Source organism: Oncorhynchus mykiss, chromosome 16, assembly GCF_013265735.2.
Source record: "Oncorhynchus mykiss isolate Arlee chromosome 16, USDA_OmykA_1.1, whole genome shotgun sequence".
Taxonomy (NCBI): Eukaryota; Metazoa; Chordata; class Actinopteri; order Salmoniformes; family Salmonidae; genus Oncorhynchus; species Oncorhynchus mykiss.
The window spans coordinates 63313695-63337300 of record NC_048580.1 but is presented as its reverse complement, the minus strand read 5'-3'; the positions used below and the strand labels follow the sequence as shown (position 1 = coordinate 63337300).

General features: G+C 42.3%; 1 protein-coding gene across 1 annotated transcript in view; it reads right to left on the bottom strand.

Moving 5' to 3' along the window:
• Positions 1–291: 291 nt before the first annotated feature.
• Positions 292–23606, bottom strand: part of opn7b (opsin 7, group member b) — a 124697-nt gene continuing 101382 nt past the window's right edge. The window contains exons 2-6 of the mRNA XM_036947535.1: positions 9863–9968; positions 9226–9388; positions 8512–8639; positions 3659–3993; positions 292–2860 (exon numbers count right to left, since the gene is read on the bottom strand). Coding sequence (XP_036803430.1) covers positions 2351–2860; positions 3659–3993; positions 8512–8639; positions 9226–9388; positions 9863–9968 — 1242 coding nt within the window. The 3' untranslated portion in view covers positions 292–2350. The remainder of the gene's footprint in view (positions 2861–3658; positions 3994–8511; positions 8640–9225; positions 9389–9862; positions 9969–23606) is intronic.

Sequence of the window (23606 nt, the reverse complement as noted above, 5' to 3'; positions counted from 1 at the left end):
ACACCTACCCGAGACTGCTGAACAACTAATCAAATGGCTACCTGCACTATTTGCATTGACCCTCCCCCTTTTTTTACGCAGCTGCTACTCATGGTTTAATATCTATTATCTATGCATAGCCACTTTACCCCTACCTACATGTACATATTACCTGTTACCTCGACTAACCTGTACCCCCGCACATTGACTCGGTACCAGTACCCCCTGTATATAGCCTCGTTATTGTTATTTTATTGTTGCTCTTTTATTTTTTACTTTAGTTTATTTAGTAAATATTATTCTTAAAGCTGCATTGTTGGTTAAGGGCTTGTAAGTAAGCATTTCACAGTAAGGTCGTATTCGTAAGTATTCGGCGAATGTGACAAATAACATTTGATTTGATTTTGTGACTCACTCAATGTAGAGAAAAATGTTAGGACTTTCCTCAGTGAGTTACTGCACTGACATATGCCCACATAGACTTGCAAACTGAAGCAGACATACAGTAGCTGTTCTCACACACAGAAACGCGCATATGCAAATTGCATCAATCAACAACAGGTACATAAGCACACACACACATTCATGTAAATGAGAACACACAAATGCCAAAACTATGTCAACAATAACACTCTCAACACTCACTGTTTTGGGTCATCTCCTGGGGCTTTAGCTGTTCCGTGAGCCCAGATTTGAGCTCCCTCTCTGGACCCAGTGAGAACTCTATAATGGCTCTATATTGATTGTACGGTGATGGCAGGCCAATTTGTTTAACCAAGCAGAACCAGCTCAGCTCTGCAGTTCAGCACCTCCACTGCACCCTTCTCCAATTTGTTTACAATAACCATCTATCTACACTCCTGGGGAAACACTGGAAGGAGAAAGTAGATATCAACACAACTCACTGTAGCTCAATATTTTATCTGTTTGTTTTCTGAAGCTAAATTGCAAAACAGGATCTTTTAATTAGATTTTTATAGATTTTGTATTAGTCTTGTAGCTAATGTTGCATTGGTTTCATGTCTGGGGTAAAAACAGAGAGAATGTCTGAGATTTGAGAGCACATTTCAGTTGGACTTTATTAAGACTGTGTGCAGAATTGGGAATGTCCCACTCACTTCCTGGATTGACTGAGTTAAAATTGATCCCAACCACGGTGGGTAATTGTTGATTTTTCATGGTAGCTCATTTGGCACAGTCCTAACTGTTCACTGAATAATTCTGGACATGGCTGCTTGGCCAAGTCTGACTCTGACTCACACCACTGTAATGTCATCAATGCAGCAACTAAGGGGTTCATTTTCTCATGTTCTGCCTTCAGCTAAGTGACGTCTTAATTCGGTTCACACACTCCAAGCCCCCATGTAGACAACTCTCTCAGTTATGTGGGTTTTAATATCCTCATCCACATCTCTCTCTCTACTTTGGTAGGCCCTGTGGGACATATGTAGAATCTGATACTCAATCTGGTAGTATTTCCCTAAACAACAGTGTCATTCTCATTATGGACCCTCTTGTTGGTCCTGTGTCCGATATCTCTAACTACTGCATCAAGACTGTGGGTTCATGACTTTCAGGTCCTTTTGAATCAAACCAGCTGCAACCCGAGAGATCAGGGGCTTGTTGGCAAAGTCTGTTTTTCAGTCTGTCTTGGCTGCGTTTGTTGGTTGAGTTCCTGGTTGTTATTGGCTGCTCAGTCTGTGGTGGTATTTTGGTTGAGTTTTTGGTACGTTGCTGACTCTTCAGTTTGTGGTCGTATGTTGGTTGTCAGGGTTGTATTCATTACGTCTTACAAGGTTAAGAACCAAATGGAAGCAAACAGAGCAAACGGAATGAAACAGGGAGGGACCTAGCTGAGTTTGTCCGATAAAATTTGTAATTTTCGTTGCAAAACGTTTTCTTTTTGGAATAAACCGTTTCTGTTGCTAAACATTTCGCAACAGAATAAACATTTTCCAACAGCATCTGCATAATGAATACACCCCTGGTTTAGTTCAGTTTGTGGCTGAGTTAGTATTGTGGCAGTAACAGTTTCCGAGGTGATTGGTTTGGCCACTCCTCTGAGTGAGAGGAGTTAGGATGGCCTTGTTGTGATTGTTAGTGCAAGTTCACACCTGCCATTCCTCAACAATAACTTATTTCCTGTTTGAAAGTATTTTCTCTCTGATCTTCCCCTCTCCATGTTTTTTATTTTGTATGTGAAAACAATTTACTGTTTGTCTTTTCTCATCTCTCTCTCTCCTCCTCCCGGTCACTGCCTTCCTCTCCCACATTTCCCTCCCTCTAACTTTCTCCCTTCTCCCTCTCCCCCTTTCTCTCCCCTAATCCTCCCTTCCCTCTCTCTTTTGCTTACTCTCTCTCCTTTGTCTTTTCAGAGGAAGTCACTCTGCATCTCATTGGACAGCTGACTAACAGCCACTTCGCTATGTGTGGACCCCTGCAGTATCCTTGCAGTCCTCTGAGGGGTAGTCTCTTGGCCGTATCCGCCAGAACCAGTGTCTCTCTCTGGGCATGGGCAGTGCCTGCATGCCCCCCTATGGTTCTCCGTCAATCCATTGGACCGCCGCGTTGAGTTACACTCCTCCTTCCCATGCTGCTGGGACTGTGTACAGGACACCTTCTGGGCTGAGCCGTGCGAGCACAAACACGCACATAGGGTCCGTCGGCATGTCAGCCAGTCCCGGCAGAGGGACCTGCGGAAGTTGGGTTTGAAGACTAGGTAGACGATAGGATTGTAGAGGGTGGAGGACTTGGCAAAGATGGCAGCCACAGCGAAAGCAAAGGGAGGGACCTCTGCTGAGTTAACGAACGCCGCCCACATGGAGACGAAGGCGTATGGGCTCCAGGCGATCACGACACCGATACACACCGCCACCGAGAGCTAGAAGGGAGAGACGGGAAAACACAGAGGGAGGAATTGACATACAGGTGTGCACATACGGTAGTTTATAAAAGTTTCAAACCCTCTTCCCCCACCAATCCATGTGACAATACTTTAAACTAATACTTAGAACAAAAACAAAGTCAAAGAGGACAACTTCTCCCCTATCATAATGATGAGGCTGTTTATTGACCACCGAACGATACATTGACCTTCTAATCAATTAAAACTCCTACTTTCAAACCTAATGTCCCAACCAAACTTTAATTCATGAAGGAGTGAAATAAAGAATATTGTATACAGCTCCCCCAAGTTGATGATTGGGGTGCTCTCAAAAGCATTTTGATCTAATAACGAATCACAACTCCCGCTTGAAACCCTTTAAAACCTATACATAAGCAGCATTTAAGTTAGGAAAATGTGCTGCTACAGTTTCCAAGGTGTGTATTGTAGTGTGTGTGTGTTTGCACAACTACTATTTAAGTGCGTGTGTGACAGTGTGTACCTTGACAGTGAGAGTGTCTGAGTGTCTGAGTGTGTGTGTGCGTGTATTTTCTTATAGAATGGTTATGTGGAGTAAAGATTGTTAACCTACAGTATGATTGACATTTGTTTCTAAAAGTATAATTGAGAAATAATCAGTCAAAGTTGGCATATTTATAACATGTTGGCCTTACCTGGGCGTACCTTGACGCTAAGTGTGTGTGTGAGAGTGCATACCTGACTGATGAGTGTGTGTGTCTGTGAGAGGGAGCGTGTGTATCCTGACCTTGAGAGTGTGTGTGTTACAGTGCGTACCTTGACGATGAGTGTATGTGTGTTGGGGATCTTGTTCTGTGGGGATATGTGCTGCTGCACCGCCTGGCGTGACCCCTTGACAGTCAGCAGGATGAAGATATAGGAGAGGAAGATGATGATGCAGGGGACGATGTAGCAGAAGAGGAAGAGGCACAGGATGTAGCTCATGGCAACTCTGCTTTGGCCGGGGGCGTACCAGTCGATACAGCAGGCTGTACCGTAGGGTTCAGAACCATACCGGCCCCAGCCAGTCAGAGGCCCGATGGCAAAGATAAGAGCATAGCACCACACCGCTGCTATTAGGAGATAGGCATGGCAGGATGAGAACTTGTTACCTGTGGGAGGAATGGGGGGATGGGGGAGAAGGAGAGAAGAAGGGGAGACAGGGAGGGGGTTATTAACCAATGGGATGAGAGATGGGAGGCAGAGGAAGAGGTGCGGAGAGAACATGTAATATCATAAGTGGCATTGTTACCTGATGCTGTAATGGGAGTAGGGGAGGAGGTGGGGAAGAGGAGGAAGGGAGAGAGGAGGTGGGGAGAGAGGAGGAAGGGAGAGAGGAGGTGGGGAAGAGGAGGAAGGGGGAGAGGGAGGTAGGGAAGAGGAGGAAGGGAGAGAGGAGGTGGGGAAGAGGAGGAAAGGAGAGAGGGAGGTGGGGAAGAGGAGGAAGGGAGAGAGGAGGTGGGGAATATGAGGAAGGGAGAGAGGGAGGTAGGGAAGAGGAGGAAGGGAGAGAGGAGGTGGGGAAGAGGAGGAAGGGAGAGAGGGAGGTGGGGAAGAGGAGGAAGGGAGAGAGGGAGGTGGGGAAGAGGAGGAAGGGAGAGAGGAGGTGGGGAATATGAGGAAGGGAGAGAAGGAGGTGGGGAAGAGGAGGAAGGGAGAGAGGAGGTGGGGAATATGAGGAAGGGAGAGAGGGAGGTAGGGAAGAGGAGGAAGGGAGAGAGGAGGTGGGGAAGAGGAGGAAGGGAGAGAGGGAGGTGGGGAAGAGGAGGAAGGGAGAGAGGGAGGTGGGGAAGAGGAGGAAGGGAGAGAGGGAGGTGGGGAATATGAGGAAGGGAGAGAGGGAGGTAGGGAAGAGGAGGAAGGGAGAGAGGAGGTGGGGAAGAGGAGGAAAGGAGAGAAGGAGGTAGGAAAGAGGCAGAAAGAGAAAGACAACGTTACCTGATTTGGCATATTAGTTTGTGGAGAAATGAGGCAAATTATATACAGGGAAGAGGAGAGAAAGCAACATTGATATCATTGTTAATTACATCTCAGTTTGTACGTGTGTATTTTCTCTGAAATACCTCATATAATCTAAATGGCCAAAAGCAAATGGCAGTTTTAGGATCAAAGCAGAATTGTGAACGACTGACAAAAACAGAAACACAAAAGATTATTCACTGGAAGTTAGTAAGCATTCACATCTCATCAGTCTGAAAATTATTTTATTTTAGTTGGCTTTACAGGATCTTAGCCGTTTTAGCCTCTTAGATAATCCTAGCGGGCAAATTTACATACAGAAATGACACATTCACGTGTTCTCTCATTCCTCCACACGCATATCTCTTGACATGACCTCAAGCATGTTCAGAAACAGAGGTTAGGCGCATAGAGACACAAATATATGCATTTATATATTTACAGGAAGCCAAATATAAATATACTCTCCCTCGTGTGGAGAGATTAGCACCATACCGGTTTAGCTGGAGGGCCAAAGTGCGTGTGTATTGGTGTGTGCCTGTTTGTGTACTTGAATACACTATTATCAATCCTCTCTTCCCAATCTTCACTCTCCGGGGTTATAGAATATATCTACATTTTAAGAAACCAATATCACCTTCCGTGTGGCCTGGGATCAGAAGAACACACTCAACCCAGGAGCTAAGCTTCACCAGAAATATACAGTATACTGATTATTTCTGCTTTCTTACACATCTCTTACATGTCATAAACCACAAATAGGGCTGCACATTTCAAACACATGATGAGAAGAATTTCAAACTGTTGGTGAATAAGCCTAGTGCATGCGTAGACTAGGAAGCCTATTTAATGGTTCTGCACATTTGTCACCTGCGGCAGATGGATAATTAATTACTGAAGCATGTTCACCGGTGTGTACATGAATCAGAAAGCTGAAATGGAAAATGCGTCCTCTGTGTGTGTAAGGAGCTAGACGGCGTATGGCGAACAGGGAATACAAGGAGCCTGTGGCTATCACTGGATTGGAATGTTGAATCAGATTTAGCAGTTCAATATGTCAACCTCCTGCAGTTAGCAGAGGATGTGCAGAGTGAGCTGATCTTAGATTGATTATTACTCCTCTGTCCTAATTGTTCAGCTGCCTGATCAGTACTGGAGTCCTGGCTGTGTGTATACAGTATGTTTAAAACATGCACTGTGGTGTCTGTTTGCTATCTATACTACAAGGTTCATGGGCATTTCAAACCTGGAACCTTCTGTATCACCCATCCAGGGGCCATTTATTGGAATAAATATCCCTATTTTAATCTGAAAGTAAGAATACTTGAATAAAGCATTAATATCATCCTTGAATATTCAATGCTACCTCACTGTCATCCCTAGAGCGGGACTAGTTGGATAGTGGGATGCCAGTCCTAGCCTGCTTCCATTTCTAATGACACCTGCTCTGCAGTGTTGTAGACTTTTTTGCTGATGGTATAGTCTGTGTGGAGCTCTGCGTAATTATCTGACACCGGTGTGTCATCAGTTCATGACTCTGATCCTCCTTCCATTGTTGCTCCTCTGGAAACCTTCTAATCCTCTGTGACTTTAACTGCTACTGTACTCACAACTTAACACTGATCTCTGCTCATTTTGGTTCCCCACTTTTCTCTGTCCTTATTGTGTGTGCTATATTTGTACCAGTTTCTTTTGGGCTGACTCTTTTAAACACATCATTATTTGTGCTCATCTGCATTTCAAACAGTGTTATTGGTGCAGCCAGCAGTCTCCAGAGCCTCAAGGTGGACTTCAACTTTCTGAAGAGTGCACACACACACACACACACACACACACACACACACACACACACACACACACACACACACACACACACACACACACACACACACACACTGAAGAGTTTGTGTAACTCTTTAAAATGCTGTTCTGACTTCCATTACTACCTATACTTATTAGTTCCACTCACTCAGTTAACAAGAGCATGACATCTAAACCGTGAGACATCCCCTAACTCTTTAACCAAGTGTCAGGGACTCCAGATACAGTGCCTTTGGAAAGTATTCAGACCCCTTGACTTTTCGCATATTTTGTTACATTACAGCCTTATTCTAAAGTGGATTAATTAAATAAATAAAAAATCCTCAGCAATCTACACAGAATACCCCATAATGACAAAGGGATAACAGGTTTTTAGAAACATTTGCAATTGTATTAAACTTAAAAAAACATAAATACCTTATTTATATAAGTATTCAGACCCTTTGCTATGAGAATTGAAATTGAGCTCAGGTGCCTCCTGTTTCCATTCATCACCCTTGAGATGTTTCTGCAACTTGATTGGCGTCCACCTTTAGTAAATTCAATTGACTGGACACGATTTGGAAAGGAACACAGTTGACAGTGCAGGTCAGAGCAAAAACCTGTTCTCCCCCTCGGTTTGTATGTGTGCTCACATGTTTGTAATTGCCTAAGCAGATCTTTAGAAGCTTGAGTGGCACAAATTAATCCTACTCATTAGTGGATGTACTCTTGAGACTAATTTATCCAATAACACACAGACACACACATGCGCGCGTGCGCACACATACAAAACGATGAGGGAGAAAAGCTAATGATAACTTTTTTTTTATGGACTTTAGTAGATTAATTTGTGTATTCACACTCACACTACTTTCTCTCAAAGCTTAAAAGAGACGACAACGTAACACCCTTCAGTACTATTTTTTGTCCGTTTTGTAGCTCAAATTTAATTTCGCACCATCCATTACATAAGTAATGTGATGTGAGCATGGTGTGTATGGCCTCATTTACACAGGCAGCCCAACTCTGGTATTTGTTTTACTAATTGGTCTTTTGACCAATCAGATCAGCTCTGAAAAAGATCTGATGTGAAAAGATCTGATGTGATTGGTCAAAAGACCAATTAGTGAAAAATATATCAGAATTGGGCTGTCTGTGTAAACACACCCTATGTGTGCTTTCCAGACATAGCTAGATCAGCATTGTGTCTGTCTGTCTCTGAGAATTGAACGTTAATCCCTACAGTTGTAATATGGAACGTTAATCACTAGTGATTAGCCAGACCTTATTATCCTAACACCCCCCTGTAATGTACGGTCAAATACATTCTAATTAGCTGCTAAGGCAAGTGGATGCTCGGTGACTTAATGGCTTCATCCAGTAAATAGGTTTCTCACTGTCCCAAAGTGACATGTCTTAGGAGTGTCCTTGAATCATAATTCCCCCTCTCCACTTTAATTCTGTTAATTACTTCCTACTTCGGAGAGGAGTTGATCTTTTGCACAATAGCAAATAGTTGAGGGAACTCTAACCTTTTACTTATGACTCTTAACCTCTTGGTTGCCCTCCACTCTCCCAGTCTATCCAGCTTCGGAGATGCTGGCAATGTGGCCTAACCCCTCACTACCTACAAAGCTTCCACAACTGTTCCTGAGGCTTGGATGTCTGGGAGGAAAGTACAAATCTGAAAGACAGTGTACAGGTTAGCGATAATACATTTTCAGAGTCTATTTTTCAGTCCCAACTCCAACCATCCCAATACACTGAAAGGTGTGCTAGAGGGGCTGGGGTCAGTCAATTTTAGGAATCAAAGTTATGGTTAGAGATCAAGGATCAGGGTTAGAGGTCAAGGTTTTGCATTCTCTTACCATAGTTGGGACAGCAGACCTTAAGCCAGCACACAGATGACAACACTGTGAGGTTGGTGAGACTGGCTAGTCCAAACAAAACCCCACAGAAGGCATAGCTCATACATGTAACATCACTGAACAGCCACCTGGGGAGAAAGGGAGGAGAGAGAGAGAGAGAGAGAGAGAGAGAGAGAGAGAGAGAGAGAGAGAGAGAGAGAGAGAGAGAGAGAGAGAGAGAGAGAGAGAGAGAGAGAGAGAGAGAGAGAGAGAGAGAGAGAGAGAGAGAGAGAGAGAGAGAGAGAGAGAGAGAGAGAGAGAGAGAGAGAGAGAGAGAGAGAGAGAGAGAGAGAGAGAGAGAGAGAGAGAGAGAGAGAGAGACTAGTCATTTATCCGGTAGATATTCAGAGACCATTTCCCTCACTTTTTCAGTGTCTGAGGCCAGAGGCCCCACATGGCTGACAGTACCTGAAGTACAAGAGCGAGTGGATATAGATATCTATGACTACTAAAACAGTTGTGTCTCACAGGTGACCTTTTTATTTTACATCTTTATATTCTCTCTCCATCTATCTGTCTGTCTACATGTGTGAGGGCATAAAAAAACAGCAGCACACATACATTGAATAACCTCAAGAATGGAAGGAGGGAGATTTGATTTGAAAGGGGAACGGGATGGGAGAAGTAAAGGTTGATGAGCAGAGTAGTGGATGGTAAAGGAGTGTGGACACTCACTTGTGTGCGAAGGCTGATGAGATGGCCATGGGGAAGAGAGAGATGGTCATTCCAAGGTCGCTGACGGAGAGGTTTATAACAAAGAACTCAGTCGGCTTCAGGGAGGACTTCTTCCGGTAGGCCACAAACAGCAATATCCCATTCCCCACCAGTGAGAAAACACCTGAGACACACGATTAGAGTGAAACAATTAGAGTGAAAAGTAAAATACCAGTAAAGTAAAGTAAAAGAGTGCACATTTTATTTAACTACGCAAGTCAGTTGAGAACAAATTCTTATTTTCAATGACGGCCTAGGAACAGGTTAAACGCCTGTTCAGGGGTAGAACGACAGAATTGTACCTTGTCAGCTCGAGGATTCGAACTTGCAACCTTCCGGTTACTAGTCCAACGCTCTAACCACTAGGCTACCCTGCCGCCCCATACTGTAGAGAGCTTCAAGGCATCCAGTAAATCAAGATGAAACACTGCCAATAGTGGACTAAAGCAATGAAATGACAGGCATTGTTTTGCGATCCCTCTTCTAAGACTTTTATCTTTGTTTATCTTTCAAGTTATTTTTCCACAACTGAACTCGGAGCACAAATATGAACCCCAGTGTTGTGAAAGCTGGTAAACACACCAGGAGAAAGACTCACCAAATATGGCATAGATGGTCCCCATGAGGATGTCATGTTCTTTAGAGATGGTAGAAAGGAACGAAGATGTGTCAGCGAACAAAGATGTTTCAGAGGCATTTCCCATCTAGAGAGAAAGAGAGAGATAACTATATTTGTGGTGTCAGATACATACAAGGGAGAAGAGGATTAATGGGGTTAAATTAGTTCTGCTGTGTGACAAAGCCTCTGGTCCTTGTTCAGAAGTTCACTGTACACCTCTATCCAGGGGCCAAAGCCAAGACATATTGCACAACATATCATTACAACCGAACTCGCACAATCGCACGCACCCACCACAGACACATGAGGGACTAATCCCTCAGAGAGGGACTAATTCCAGCCAGATAAGGCTTTAGCTAAGACAACAAGCTACAATAACAGCCACTGACTTTTACTGCCTGCTATTGACTTTGAATGTCACTATATTACTACCACAATCCAATGAGCTATTTACATTGAGAAAGTAGTTAATGAGAAAAAGTAAGCAGTTTACTTCCACAACATGGAAGGCCGCTGGGCTAGACGGATTACCAGGACGTGTACTCCGAATACGCTCTGACCAACTGTCAAGTGTCTTCACTGATATTTTCAACCTCTCCCTGTCTGAGTCTGTAATTCCAACATGTTTCAAGCAGACCACCATAGTCCCTGTGCCCAAGAACACTAAGGTAACCTGCCTAAATGACTACTGACTCGTAGCACTCACGTCTGTAGTCATGAAATGTTTTGAAAGGCTGGTCATGGCTCACATCAGCACCATTATCCAAGAAACCCTAGACCCACTCCAATTTGCATACCGCACCTACAGATCCACAGATGATGCAATCTCTATTGCACTTCACACTGCCCTTTCCCACTTGGACAAAAGGAACACCTATGTGAGAATGCTATTCACTGACTACAGCTCAGTGTTCAACATCATAGTGCCCTCAAAGCTCATCACTAAGCGAAGGACCCTGGGACTAAACACCTCCCTCTGCAACTGGATCCTGGACTTCCTGACGGGCCGCCCCCCAGGTGATAAGGGCAGGTAACAACACATCTACCACGCTGATCCTCAACACAGGGGCCCCTCACGGGTGTGTACTCAGTCCCCTCCTGTACTCCCTGTTCACTCATGACTGCACGGCCGGGGCACGACTCCAACACCATCATTAAGTTTGCTGATGACACAACAGTGGTAGGCTTGATCACTGACAACAATGAGACAGCCTATAGGGATTAGGTCAGAGACCTGGCTGTGTGGTGCAAGGACAACAGCCTCTCCCTCAACGTGATCAAGACAAAGGAGATGATTGTGGACTACAGGAAAAAGATGACCGAGCACACCCCCATTCTCATCGACGGGGCTGGAGTGGAGCAAGTTGAGAGCTTCAAGTTCCTTGGCGTCCACATCAACAACAAACTAACATGGTCCAAGCACACCAAGACAGTCGTGAAGAGGGCACGACAGAACTTATTCCCCCTCAGGAGACTGAAAAGATTTGACAAGATTTGTACCCCCTGTATATAGCCTCCACATTGACTCTGTTCCGGTACCCCCTGTATATAGCCTCCACATTGACTCTGTACAGGTACCCCCTGTATATAGTCTCCACATTGACTCTGTACCAGTACCCCCTGTATATAGTCTCCACATTGACTCTGTACCGTAATACCCTGTATATAGTCTCCACATTGACTCTGCACCAGTACCCCTGTATATAGTCTCCACATTGACTCTGTACAGGTACCCCCTGTATATAGTCTCCACATTGACTCTGTACCAGTACCCCCTGTATATAGTCTCCACATTGACTCTGTACCAGTACCCCCTGTATATAGTCTCCACATTGACTCTGTACAGGTACCCCCTGTATATAGTCTCCACATTGACTCTGTACCAGTACCCCCTGTATATAGTCTCCACATTGACTCTGTACCAGTACCCCTGTATATAGTCTCCACATTGACTCTGTACCAGTACCCCTGTATATAGTCTCCACATTGACTCTGTACCAGTACCCCTGTATATAGTCTCCACATTGACTCTGTACCAGTACCCCTGTATATAGTCTCCACATTGACTCTGTACCAGTACCCCCTGTATATAGTCTCCACATTGACTCTGTACCAGTACCCCCTGTATATAGTCTCCACATTGACTCTGTACCAGTACCCCCTGTATATAGTCTCCACATTGACTCTGTACCAGTACCCCTGTATATAGTCTCCACATTGACTCTGTACCAGTACCCCCTGTATATAGTCTCCACATTGACTCTGTACCAGTACCCCTGTATATAGTCTCCACATTGACTCTGTACCAGTACCCCCTGTATATAGTCTCCACATTGACTCTGTACCAGTACCCCCTGTATATAGTCTCCACATTGACTCTGTACCAGTACCCCCTGTATATAGTCTCCACATTGACTCTGTACCAGTACCCCTGTATATAGTCTCCACATTGACTCTGTACCAGTACCCCCTGTATATAGCCTCCACATTGACTCTGTACCAGTACCCCCTGTATATAGTCTCCACATTGACTCTGTACCAGTACCCCTGTATATAGTCTCCACATTGACTCTGTACCAGTACCCCCTGTATATAGTCTCCACATTGACTCTGTACCAGTACCCCTGTATATAGCCCCGCTATTGTTATTCACTGCTTCTCTTTAATTATTTGTTTTTATTATCTCTTACTTTTTCTTTCTCTTTTTTAAGTATTTTCTTAAAACTGCATTGCTGGTTAAGAGTTTGTAAGTAAGCATTTCACTATAAGGTCTACACGTGTTGTGTAGGAACCCTTTGGGTTCCACATAGAACTACCTTTCTACCTGGAACCAAAAAGGTTCTCCTATGGGGACAGCCAAAGAACCCCTACAGAACCCCTTTTTCAAAGAGTGTACATCAACATGGAATAAGCACATCTGGAATACATTGGGAGTGAACTGCTTACTTGTTGTTGTTTATGTTGTCATTCACAAGAAGATGGGCAGTTTCTCACAAAGGCTTTGGTGGCCTGTGTAGCCCTTTGCTGCAGTCAAATGACCTAGTGGCCTCATGGGTGGAATGTTATAAATATTTTTCAGAATTGAATAATCAATCACATATTTATTACTGCGAAAAGATGGTGTTTCTACGTGAAACGGTTTTATTATATTTATTATATTGCACTGTATATAATAATAATGGGATGCAAAAGCAAAATTGAATACATTTCAACTCTATATCTGACATGGTACAAGAGTCTTCTTTTTTAAAAGCCCATGACCATGTGTGTGAGGTGTATCCTTTTGTTTCAAAGTAGATTTGTTTAAGACTACTGGGGAACACTCTGTGTGACCCTCATTTAACCCACTGCAGTAAGGTTATTAACATTCATCCTGTTCCTTCATCTTTTCTTCTTTATTTGCTTTAAACTAAAGTAATAACAAGACAGACCGTGAAATGAACACAGGAGGTGTCAGTGCAGGGTCTGTCAGCTTCTGTGGTTACCCTATCACCTATTTCTCTTTTCAATATAAAATGACATACTGTAGGTTTCACCACCAGCCCCCTGAGACACAACACTCTATTTCCTCTTACAGTTCCTCCCCCTATCGCTTCTTTTGTCTTCCATGCCTGAGGAAATTGGACGTGGGTTGGTGAGCTGAGAAAATAAGCATTGCATTCATTATATATTTACATGCGTGTGTATGTGTGTACCCCACATTAAATCCCCTGGAACAGTAACCAATAGGAAAGAAAAGGATGTGCTGGACTTATCTAAATAGCTATGACATGCCATGTCTGAGTACAACACAGGAGCCGCCCAACAGTTGCGAGCGTATGCATCTGCGCGTGTTGCTACTCTGGTGTGCCTAAGGTATCCCCACTGTGACGTTCACTGCTGATTTGACTTGGTTGTGATTGAATTGGGAGGTCCAGGGTGCTGATGTGTGAAGAGTTCACTAATCTAATTTGTTAAAAGAGAGCTTAATGTGATTATGTAGTCACACACAGTCCACAATTAAATACGTAATGTCTAGCTCTTTCTAAATTGAAGGACTATAATGGTAATAGATGCCATACACCTTGAAATACAAAGTGACAAGCCAACACAGCCTTTTTGCTTCAAAGCTGGTCATTACACCAAACTTATTACTGTATCATGACACTAGATGATGAACATTTAAATGGAACATTCATCGAAATAGAAAGCATTAAGGAATGTGTTTGCAGGGAAGCCATCTCCTCTTCAGTTCACATCTAGAGCTGGAAGAGTCAACTCAAAGAGATAGTAGAGCTGGGAGGGATAACTCAAAGAGATAGTGTGATGTTCTTATTCTCAGACGATTCACAATTCCATGCATCTTTATGGGGGTTATTGTGAAAACAACATTCCTTGAAATGATATGCAATGTTTCTCCTCCATCCATTCCTTGTGATTGCACATATAAACTACACAAACGTTACAAGGCCGACACGTCTACATGCTTTGAATTCATAATGTTAACATACATCATATACTGTATGTTGCTGCTGTGTGTGACAACAAAGGCAACAAATTCAATCAACTGACAAAGGTCATGAGCAAAAACCACAGCGTACTACACTTCCTTCAACACAATGCTTACATGCACACATAGAGTCAATAAAACCAACTCACTCACACAGACAGATTAAGATCACTTTCTTAGTCAATTACACACAAGGTCCAAACCGAAATTTGACTTTCGCTTTTAACCCCTCCGAAAGACACACACACAGTGCATTCGGAAAGCATTCAGACCCCTTCCCATGTATTGCATTTTGTTACGTTACAGGCTTATTTTAAAATTGATTAAGTTACATGACAAGTTTCCCTCATCAATCTACACACAATACCACATCGTGACAAAGCAAAAACAGGTTTTTGTAATTTGTGTAAATGTAATACAAATAAAAAACAGAAATACCTTATTTACATAAGTATTCAGACCATTTGCTATGAGACTCGAAATTGAGCTCATGTGCATCCTGTTTCCGTTTATCATCCTTGAGATGTTTCTACAACTTGATTGGAGTCCACCTGTGGTAAATTCAATTGATTGGACATGATTTGGAAAGGCACACCCCAATCTATATAAGGTCCCACTGTTGGCAGTACAAATCAGAGCAAAAACCAAGCCATTGGTTGTCCATTGAGCTCCGAGACAGGATTCTGTTGAGGCACAGATCTGGGGAAGGGTAACAAAACATATCTGCAGCATTGAATGTCCCCAAGAACCCAGTGGATTCCATCATTCTTAAATGGAAGAAGTTTGGAACCACCAAGACTGGCCGCCCAGCCAAACTGAGCAATCGGGGGAGAAGGGCCTTAATCAGGGAGGTGAGCAAGAACCCGATGGTCACCCTGACAGAGCTCTAGAGTTATTTTGTGGAGATGGGAGAACCTTCCAGAAGGACAACCATCTCTGCAGCACTCCAATGGTCTCTCAGACCATGAGAAACAAGATTATTTAGTCTGATGAAACCAAGATTAAACTCTTTGGCTTGAATGCCAAGCATTACGTCTGGAGGAAACCAGGCACCGCTCATCGCCTGGCACCATCCTTACGGTGAGTTATGGTGGTGGCAGCATCATGCTGTGGGGATGTTTTTCAGGGGCAGGGACTGGGAGACTAGTCCGGATCGAGGGAAAGATGAAAACCTGCTCCAGGGCACTCAGGACCTCAGACTGGGGTGAAGGTTTAACTTTCAACAGAACAACCACCTTAAGCACACTGTGGCTATGTTCTTGTAACCCCTTGGAGTGAACTATTAAGTCTTTCATTACAATTTTGGGGGGAATGAGCTGCAGGTTAATCAGCTAAATGTTGTTGAATCATTGAAACATGGACATGCAGCCTGAGGCGTTTGTGTGTTTTGACGAAACAGAAAAAAAGAGAGAGCGAGAAATAGACCAGACAGAGCATGTGCAAGAGAAAGAGTTACAGAAAGTTATTAACTGTTAGTGTTTGTATGCAAGTCTGTGTATTCATTCGCTAAGGTGTATGTACGTGTCTCCGTGTGTACATGTGTGTGTGCATATACACTGAGTGTACAAAACATTAGGAACACCTGCTCTTTCGATGACATAGACTGACGAGGTGAATCCATATGAACACTATGATCCCTTATAGATGTCACTTTTCAACTCCCTTGAGACAATTGAGACATGCAGTGTGTATTTGTGCCATTCAGAGAGGGAATTGGCAAGATAAAATATTGGGGTGTCTTTGAACAGGTTATGATACAGTAGTAGGTTCCAGGCACACCGGTTTGCGTGAAGAACTGCAACACAGCTGTGTTTTTCACTCGCAACAGTTTCCCGTGTATATCAAGAATCGTCCACCATCTAAAGGACACCCAGCCAACTTGACATCCCTTTTGGAATACTTGTGACACCTTGCAATCCATGCTCCGACAAACTGAGGCTGTTCTGAGGGTGCAACTCAATATTAGGAAGGTGTTCTTTATGTTTTGTTAACTCAGTGTATGTCTTCAGAGTCACTGAGAATGTACTATAGTGTATTTACCAGAGAATGTCAAACAATAGGAATAGAGTGATTTCAGTACACTCTCCAAGACAAATAGAGTACTCTACTCAATAACCAATGATTCCCCAGACAAATGGAGTACTCTACTCTATAACCAATGATTCCCCAGACAAATAGAGTACTCTACTCTATAACCAATGATTCCCCAGACAAATAGAGTACTCTACTCTATAACCAATGATTCCCAGACGGATAGAGTACGCTACTCTGTAACTAATGATTCCCAAGACGGATAGAGTACGCTACTCTGTAACTAATGATTCCCAAGACGGATAGAGTACACTACTCTGTAACTAATGATTCCCCAGGCTGATAGAGTACGCTACTCTGTAACTAATGATTTAGACCTGGGACACCATCTGTGTGCAGTTAATTATTAGGTAGGACAGAAAACCATCAGGCCCAGGACCAAGTAGTGTAAGAGTTGAATACCCCTGACATGGACTGATCAGGTGAATCCAGGAGAATGCTATGATCCCTTTTTGGTAACACTGGTTTAATCCACTTTAATCAGTGTAGATGAAGGGCAAGAGACAGATTTCAAATCTACAATTGCAGCATTGATACATTTTTATTTTACCAAGAACAGCTCCATCCCTCATCCCCACCTACCCCAGTCCAACCCTCCTTTCTCATCCCAGTGAGAAAAAAAACATTAAAAAATTAAATAATAATATTATAACGTGCATAGGCCTTCATGTATCATGGTTTAAAAATAAGTAATGGCAGCATGTTATAAATGAGACAATATATGTATATATGTATATAAGCAGATTTAGCAAGGAACGTCTATTTAGAAGCACCATTGAGAGAGCATCCCATCTACAGGATGCTAGACAGGATGCTGTATCACCCCCTGATACGGCAACTGCACCTTCCGCAGCAGCAGGGCTTTCCAGAGGGTGGTTCGGTCTGCCCAACGCATCACCGAGAGCACACTGCCTGCCCTCCATGACATCTACAGCACCTGGTGTAACAGGAAGGCCACGAAGATCATCAAGGACCTCAGCCACCCGAGCCATGGCCTGTTCACCCCGTAACCATCCAGAAGGTGAGGTCAGTACAGGTGCATTAAAACTGGGACCGAGAGACTGAAACACAGATTCCCATCTCAAAGCCATCAGACTGTAGTCACCACCACAGTACCCTTCCCTGAACTTTAGTCACTGTCACTAGCCGACTATAACCCGGTTACTCCACCATGCACCTTAGAGGCTGCTGCCCTATGTACATAGTCGTGGAACACTGGTCACTTTAATCATGTTTACATGCCATTTTATCCACTTCATATGTATGTATATACTGTATTCTATTCGAGGCCTATCCTATATATCTATTGCTGTTCATATACTACTCTTCAGATATTCTACATAGTATATCCACATGTTGTCCATATTGTCCCATCACATAAACATCCCATCACATATACATATATACATATTTTTTGGTTACTACATGATTCGATATGTGTTATATGTGTATATATTATTATATGGTATATTTATATATATATATATACACGTATAACACATATCGAATCATGTAGTAACCAAAAAAGTCTTAAACAAATCAAAATATATTTCATATTTGAGATTCTTCAAAGTAGCCACCCTTTGCCTTGATGACAGCTTTGCACACTCTTAGCATTCTTTCAACCAGCTTCATGAGGTAGTAATGTATTATGAGGTAGTCATAATGTATTGTGAGGTAGTAATGTGTTATGAGGTAGTAATGTATTATGAGGTAGTAATGTATTATGAGATAGTAATGTATTATGAGATAGTAATGTATTATGAGGTAGTCATAATGTATTATGAGATAGTAATGTATTATGAGATAGTAATGTATTATGAGGTAGTAATGTATTATGAGGTAGTAATGTATTATGAGATAGTAATGTATTATGAGATAGTAATGTATTATGAGGTAGTCATAATGTATTATGAGGTAGTAATGTGTTATGAGGTAGTAATGTATTATGAGGTAGTAATGTATTATAAGGTAGTAATGTATTATGAGGTAATAATGTATTATGAGGTAGTAATGTATTATGAGATAGTAATGTATTATGAGGTAGTAATGTATGATGAGTTAGTAATGTATTATGAGGTAGTAATGTGTTATGAGGTAGTAATGTATTATGAGATAGTAATGTATTATGAGGTAGTAATGTATTATGAGGTAGTAATGTATTATGAGATAGTAATGTATTATGAGATAGTAATGTATTATGAGGTAGTCATAAATTATTATGAGGTAATAATGTATTATATGTGTATGTTATGAGGTAGTAATGTATTATGAGATAGTAATGTATTATGAGATAGTAATGTATTATGAGGTAGTAATGTGTTATGAGGTAGTAATGTATTATGAGATAGTAATGTATTATGAGGTAGTAATGTATTATGAGGTAGTAATGTATTATGAGATAGTAATGTATTATGAGATAGTAATGTATTATGAGGTAGTCATAATGTATTATGAGGTAATAATGTATTATGAGGTAGTAATGTATTATGAGGTAATAATGTATTATGAGGTAGTAATGTATTATGAGGTAATAATTTATTATGAGGTAGTAATGTATTATGAGGTAATAATGTATTATGAGGTAGTAATGTATTATGAGATAGTAATGTATTATGAGATAGTAATGTATTATGAGGTAATAATGTATTATGAGGTAGTAATGTATTATGAGATAGTAATGTATTATGAGGTGGTACTGTATTTCAAATAACAGGTGTGCCTTGTAAAAAGCTAGTTTGATGAATTTCTTTCCTTCATCATGCGTTTGAGCCAATTAGTTGGTTGTGACATGGTAGGGTTGGTATACAGAAGATAGACCTATTTGGTAAAAGACCAAGTCCATATTACGGAAAGAACAGCTCGAACAAGCAAAGAGAAACAGTCCATCATAACTTTCAGACATGAAGGTCAGTCAATGCGGAAAGTTACTTCAAGTGCGGTCACAAAAACCTTCAAGCCCTATGATGAAACTGGCTCTCATGAGGACCACCACAGGAAAGACCCAGAGTTACCTCTGCTGCAGAGGATAAGTTCTTTAGAGTTACCAGCCTCAGGAATTGCAGCCCAAATAAATGCTTCACAGAGTTCAAATAACAGACACATCTCAACATCAACTGTTCAAAGGAGACTGCATGAATCAGACCTTCATGGTTGAATTGCTGCAAAGAAACCACTACTAAAGGACACCAAAAAAATAAGAGACTTGCTTGGGCCAAAAAAACACGAGCAATGGACATTAGACCGGTGGAAATCAGTCCTTTGGTCTGAGTCCTTTAAGATTTATGGTTCCAACCGCTGTGTCTTTGTGAGATGCAGAGTAGGTGAATGGATGAGCTCCGTATGTGTGGTACGCGCTGTGTAGTGGTGGTGACACTGTCTGTGATTTATTATTATGTCAAGGCACACTGCAGCGATCCGCAATCCCACCTGGTTTGCGCTTAGTGGGACTATCATTTGTTTTTCAACAGGACAATGACCCAACACACCTCCAGGCTGTGTAAGGGCTATTTGACGAAGAAGGAGAGTGATTGAGTGCTAAATCAGAAGACCTGGTCTTCACAGTCAACCGACCTCAACCCAATTGAGATGGTTTGGGATAAGTTGGACCGCAGTGTCAAGAAAAAGCAGCCAACAAGTGCTCAGCATATGTGGGAACTCCTTCAAGACTGTGATGAATGCATTACTCAGCATTGAAAGAATGCCAAGAGTGTGTAGGGCTGTAATCAAGGAAAAGGGTGGCTACTTTGAAGAATCTAAAATATATTTCTGTAAATATAGAGCACATTTGGAAAGTATTCAGACCCCTAGACTTAAAAAAAAAAGGAAATATCACATTTACCAAAGTATTCAGACCCTTTACCCAGTACTTTGTTGCAGCAGCTTTGGCAGCGAATTCAGCCTCAAGTCTTCTTGGGTATGACGCTACTAGCTTGGCACATCTGTCTGTGGGAGTTTCTCCCATTATTCTCTGCAGATCCTCTCAAACTCTGTCGGTTTTGATTGGGATCATCGCTGCAAATCTATTTTCAAGGCTCCCCAGAGATTTTCGATTGGATTCAAGTCCATACTCTAGCTGGGCCACTCTAGGACATTCAGAGACTTGTCCATAAGACACTCCTGCAATGTCTTGGCTGTGTGCTTAGGGTTGTTGTCCTGTTGAAAGTCTGAGGTCCTAAGCGTTCATCAAGGATGTCTCTGTACTTTGCTTCATTCATCTTTGCCTCCATCCTGACTAGTTTCCCAGTCCCTAAAAAACATCCTCACCGCATGATGCTGCCACCACCATGATTCAGCGTAGGGATGGTGACAGGTTTCCGTCAGATGTGATGCTTGGCATTCAGGACAAAGAGTTCAATCTTGATTTCGTCACACCAGAGAATCTTGTTTCTCGTTGTCTGAGAGTCCTTTAGGTATCTTTTGGCAAACTCCAAGCGTGCTGTCGAGTGCCTTTTACCATGGAGTGGCTTCCGTCTGGCCACTCTACCACAAGGCCTGATTGGTGCAGTGCTGCAGAGATGGTTTGGCCTTCTGGAAGGTTCTCCCATCTCCACAGAGGAACTCTGGATCTCTTTCAGAGTGACCATCCTGTTCTTGGTCACCTCCTTGATCAAGGCCATTCTCCCCTGATTGCTCAGCTCTAGGAAGAGTCTTGGTAGTCCAAAACTTCTTCTATTTAAGAATGATGGAGGACACTGTGTTCTTGGGGACCTTCAATGCTGCCGAAATGTTTTGGTACCCTTCCCCAGATCTGTGCCTCAACATAATCCTGTCTCGTCGCTCTACGGACAATTCCTTTGACCTCATGACTTGGTTTTTGCTCTGACATGCACTGTCAACTGTTGGTCCTTATACAGTCAGGTGTGTGCCTTTCCAAATCATGTCCAATCAATTCAATTTACCACAGGTGGACTCCAATCAAGTTGTAAAAACATCTCAAGGATGATCAATATGTCACGCCCTGGCCTTAGTAGTTTGTGTTTTCTTTATTATTTTGGTCAGGCCAGGGTGTGACATGGATATTTATGTGGTGTGTTTTGTCTAGGGATTTTTTGTAGGTTATGGGATTGTGGTTTAGTGAAGTAGTCTAGGTAAGTCTATGGTTGTCTAGAGTGGTTCTCAATCAGAGGCAGGTGTTTATCGTTGTCTCTGATTGGGAACCATATTTAGGCAGCCATATTCTTTAGGTATTTCGTGGGTGATTGTTCCTGTCTCTGTTTGTTGCACCAGATAGGGCTGTTTCGGTTTTTCACGTTTCCTGTTTTTGTATATTGTTCATTTATCATCTTCATTAAAGATGTATAAAGATAACCACGCTGCGTTTTGGTCCGCCTCTCCTTCGACAGAAGAAAACCGTAACAATGGAAACAGGATGCACCTGAGCTCGAGTGTCAAAGCAAAGGGTCTGAGTACTTTTGTAAATAAGGTATTTCTGTTTTTTAGTTGTAATACATTTGCAAATATTTCTTAACCTGTTATCGCTTCATTAGTATGGGGCATTGTGTGTAGATTGAGGGTTTTTATTTATTTAATCAATTTTAGAATAAGGCTGTAACGTAGCAAAATGTGGAAAAGTGAAGGGGTCTGAATATTTTCCGAATGTGCTGTATAGATTAAAAAAATACATAAAAACATGAAAACAGACTAATTGTATTTATTTTGAATGTCGAAATAATAATACAAACATATCATACAACATTTTAACAAAGGAAATAAAAATAAAGAGAGAAGAAAGAGTAGTAGATAATTCAATGAGAATAACGTGTTCGGGTAATATTACCAGTCATATTCAAATGAATGGTAGAAACAAGGTGAGAAAAAGATGTAGAAACTTGTGAAACGTATTCATTTTTACTCTTTGTATTCTCCCAACTAAGGATAGGGGTAAGCTATTCCACCTTTGAAAGTCCAGTTTCAGTTAGTGGATACAGATAAAGGGAGAGAGCGAGTCATTTTTTTGGTAATTAAGTTTATATCTGGAGAAGATGCCTAATTGTTTTGGCAAGGAAACAAAATACGATGCAGAACTTCTTTAGGAAAACGGCCCTAATGTTGGAAACAAACATCATTATGATGTCATCCAGAATCACATGTCTGTACTTTCCAAGCTGTATTACACAGTATTTTACATACAGTAGGTTTTTATAGAGCCAAAGCGTTTGGTCCGCTTCGTGTTTTCATTTTTGCCATGGAAAAAAATATTGCGATACTGGCATCATCACAGCCCTAGAGGAGCCACAGCCAAACTGTTCTGACAGGACAGAGAGTAGCTACTGCCCTTATTAGAGCTGGGGCTGCAGAATGATTCGCCTGTGTTTGGACAGCAATATCCAGCACAATGTTCCACACAATTACAGAGTGAAGCAACTCAGTAAAATAAAATGAGTGAAACATTAGACTCTGAAATAAGATATCAGATCAATATGACAACATTCCACCTAGCCTATCAGAGATCAGGATGGAGCATCCATCCAGTCTATCCTATTATTGCAGATATAGTGTACATTAAGGCAACATAGGTCAGTCATCAAAGAGGGATAGGAATGAGGACAACCTCTTTTAGACTCTGTTGCGTGTGTGCATTTGTCTGTGTGTGTGCGTGTGTATGTGGAGGGGGGGGTGAGTTTGTGTGTGAGTTTGTCTTTGTGTTTGTAAAGCTCAGATAATCCCCCAGATGTTTTTAGCTGGGACAGAGAGAATCATGGTAACCTCCACCCCGGGATGAAGCTCTCTGTCACTCTGATTTCAGACATTGTTATGAAGGGTCTCTCTCTCCCTGCTCTCGCCACACAGCCACAGGCACAGAGATTAACTGTCCAAAATAGAGATGAGAGAGAGTTAGAGGAAATGAGAGAGAGAGAGATGGAGAGAGAGGGGATGTGGAAAGATGGAGATAGAGGGAGAGATAGATGGTAGGATGAAGAGACAATAGGGGGATGTAGAGGGAGGAAACAGAGGAAGTGAAAGAGATGGAAGAAGAGAAAGAATGACTAAAATAAAGGAGACAGAGACAAACGTGTGTTGAAGGAAGAGATTGAGATAGAGAAGAAGGGAGAATGGTTTACAGGGGTGAAAAATCTCTAGTTAAATCCGGCGTCAGAAGTCTGCAATTAGCTCATAAGTGGAGATTCAGATGAGAAATAA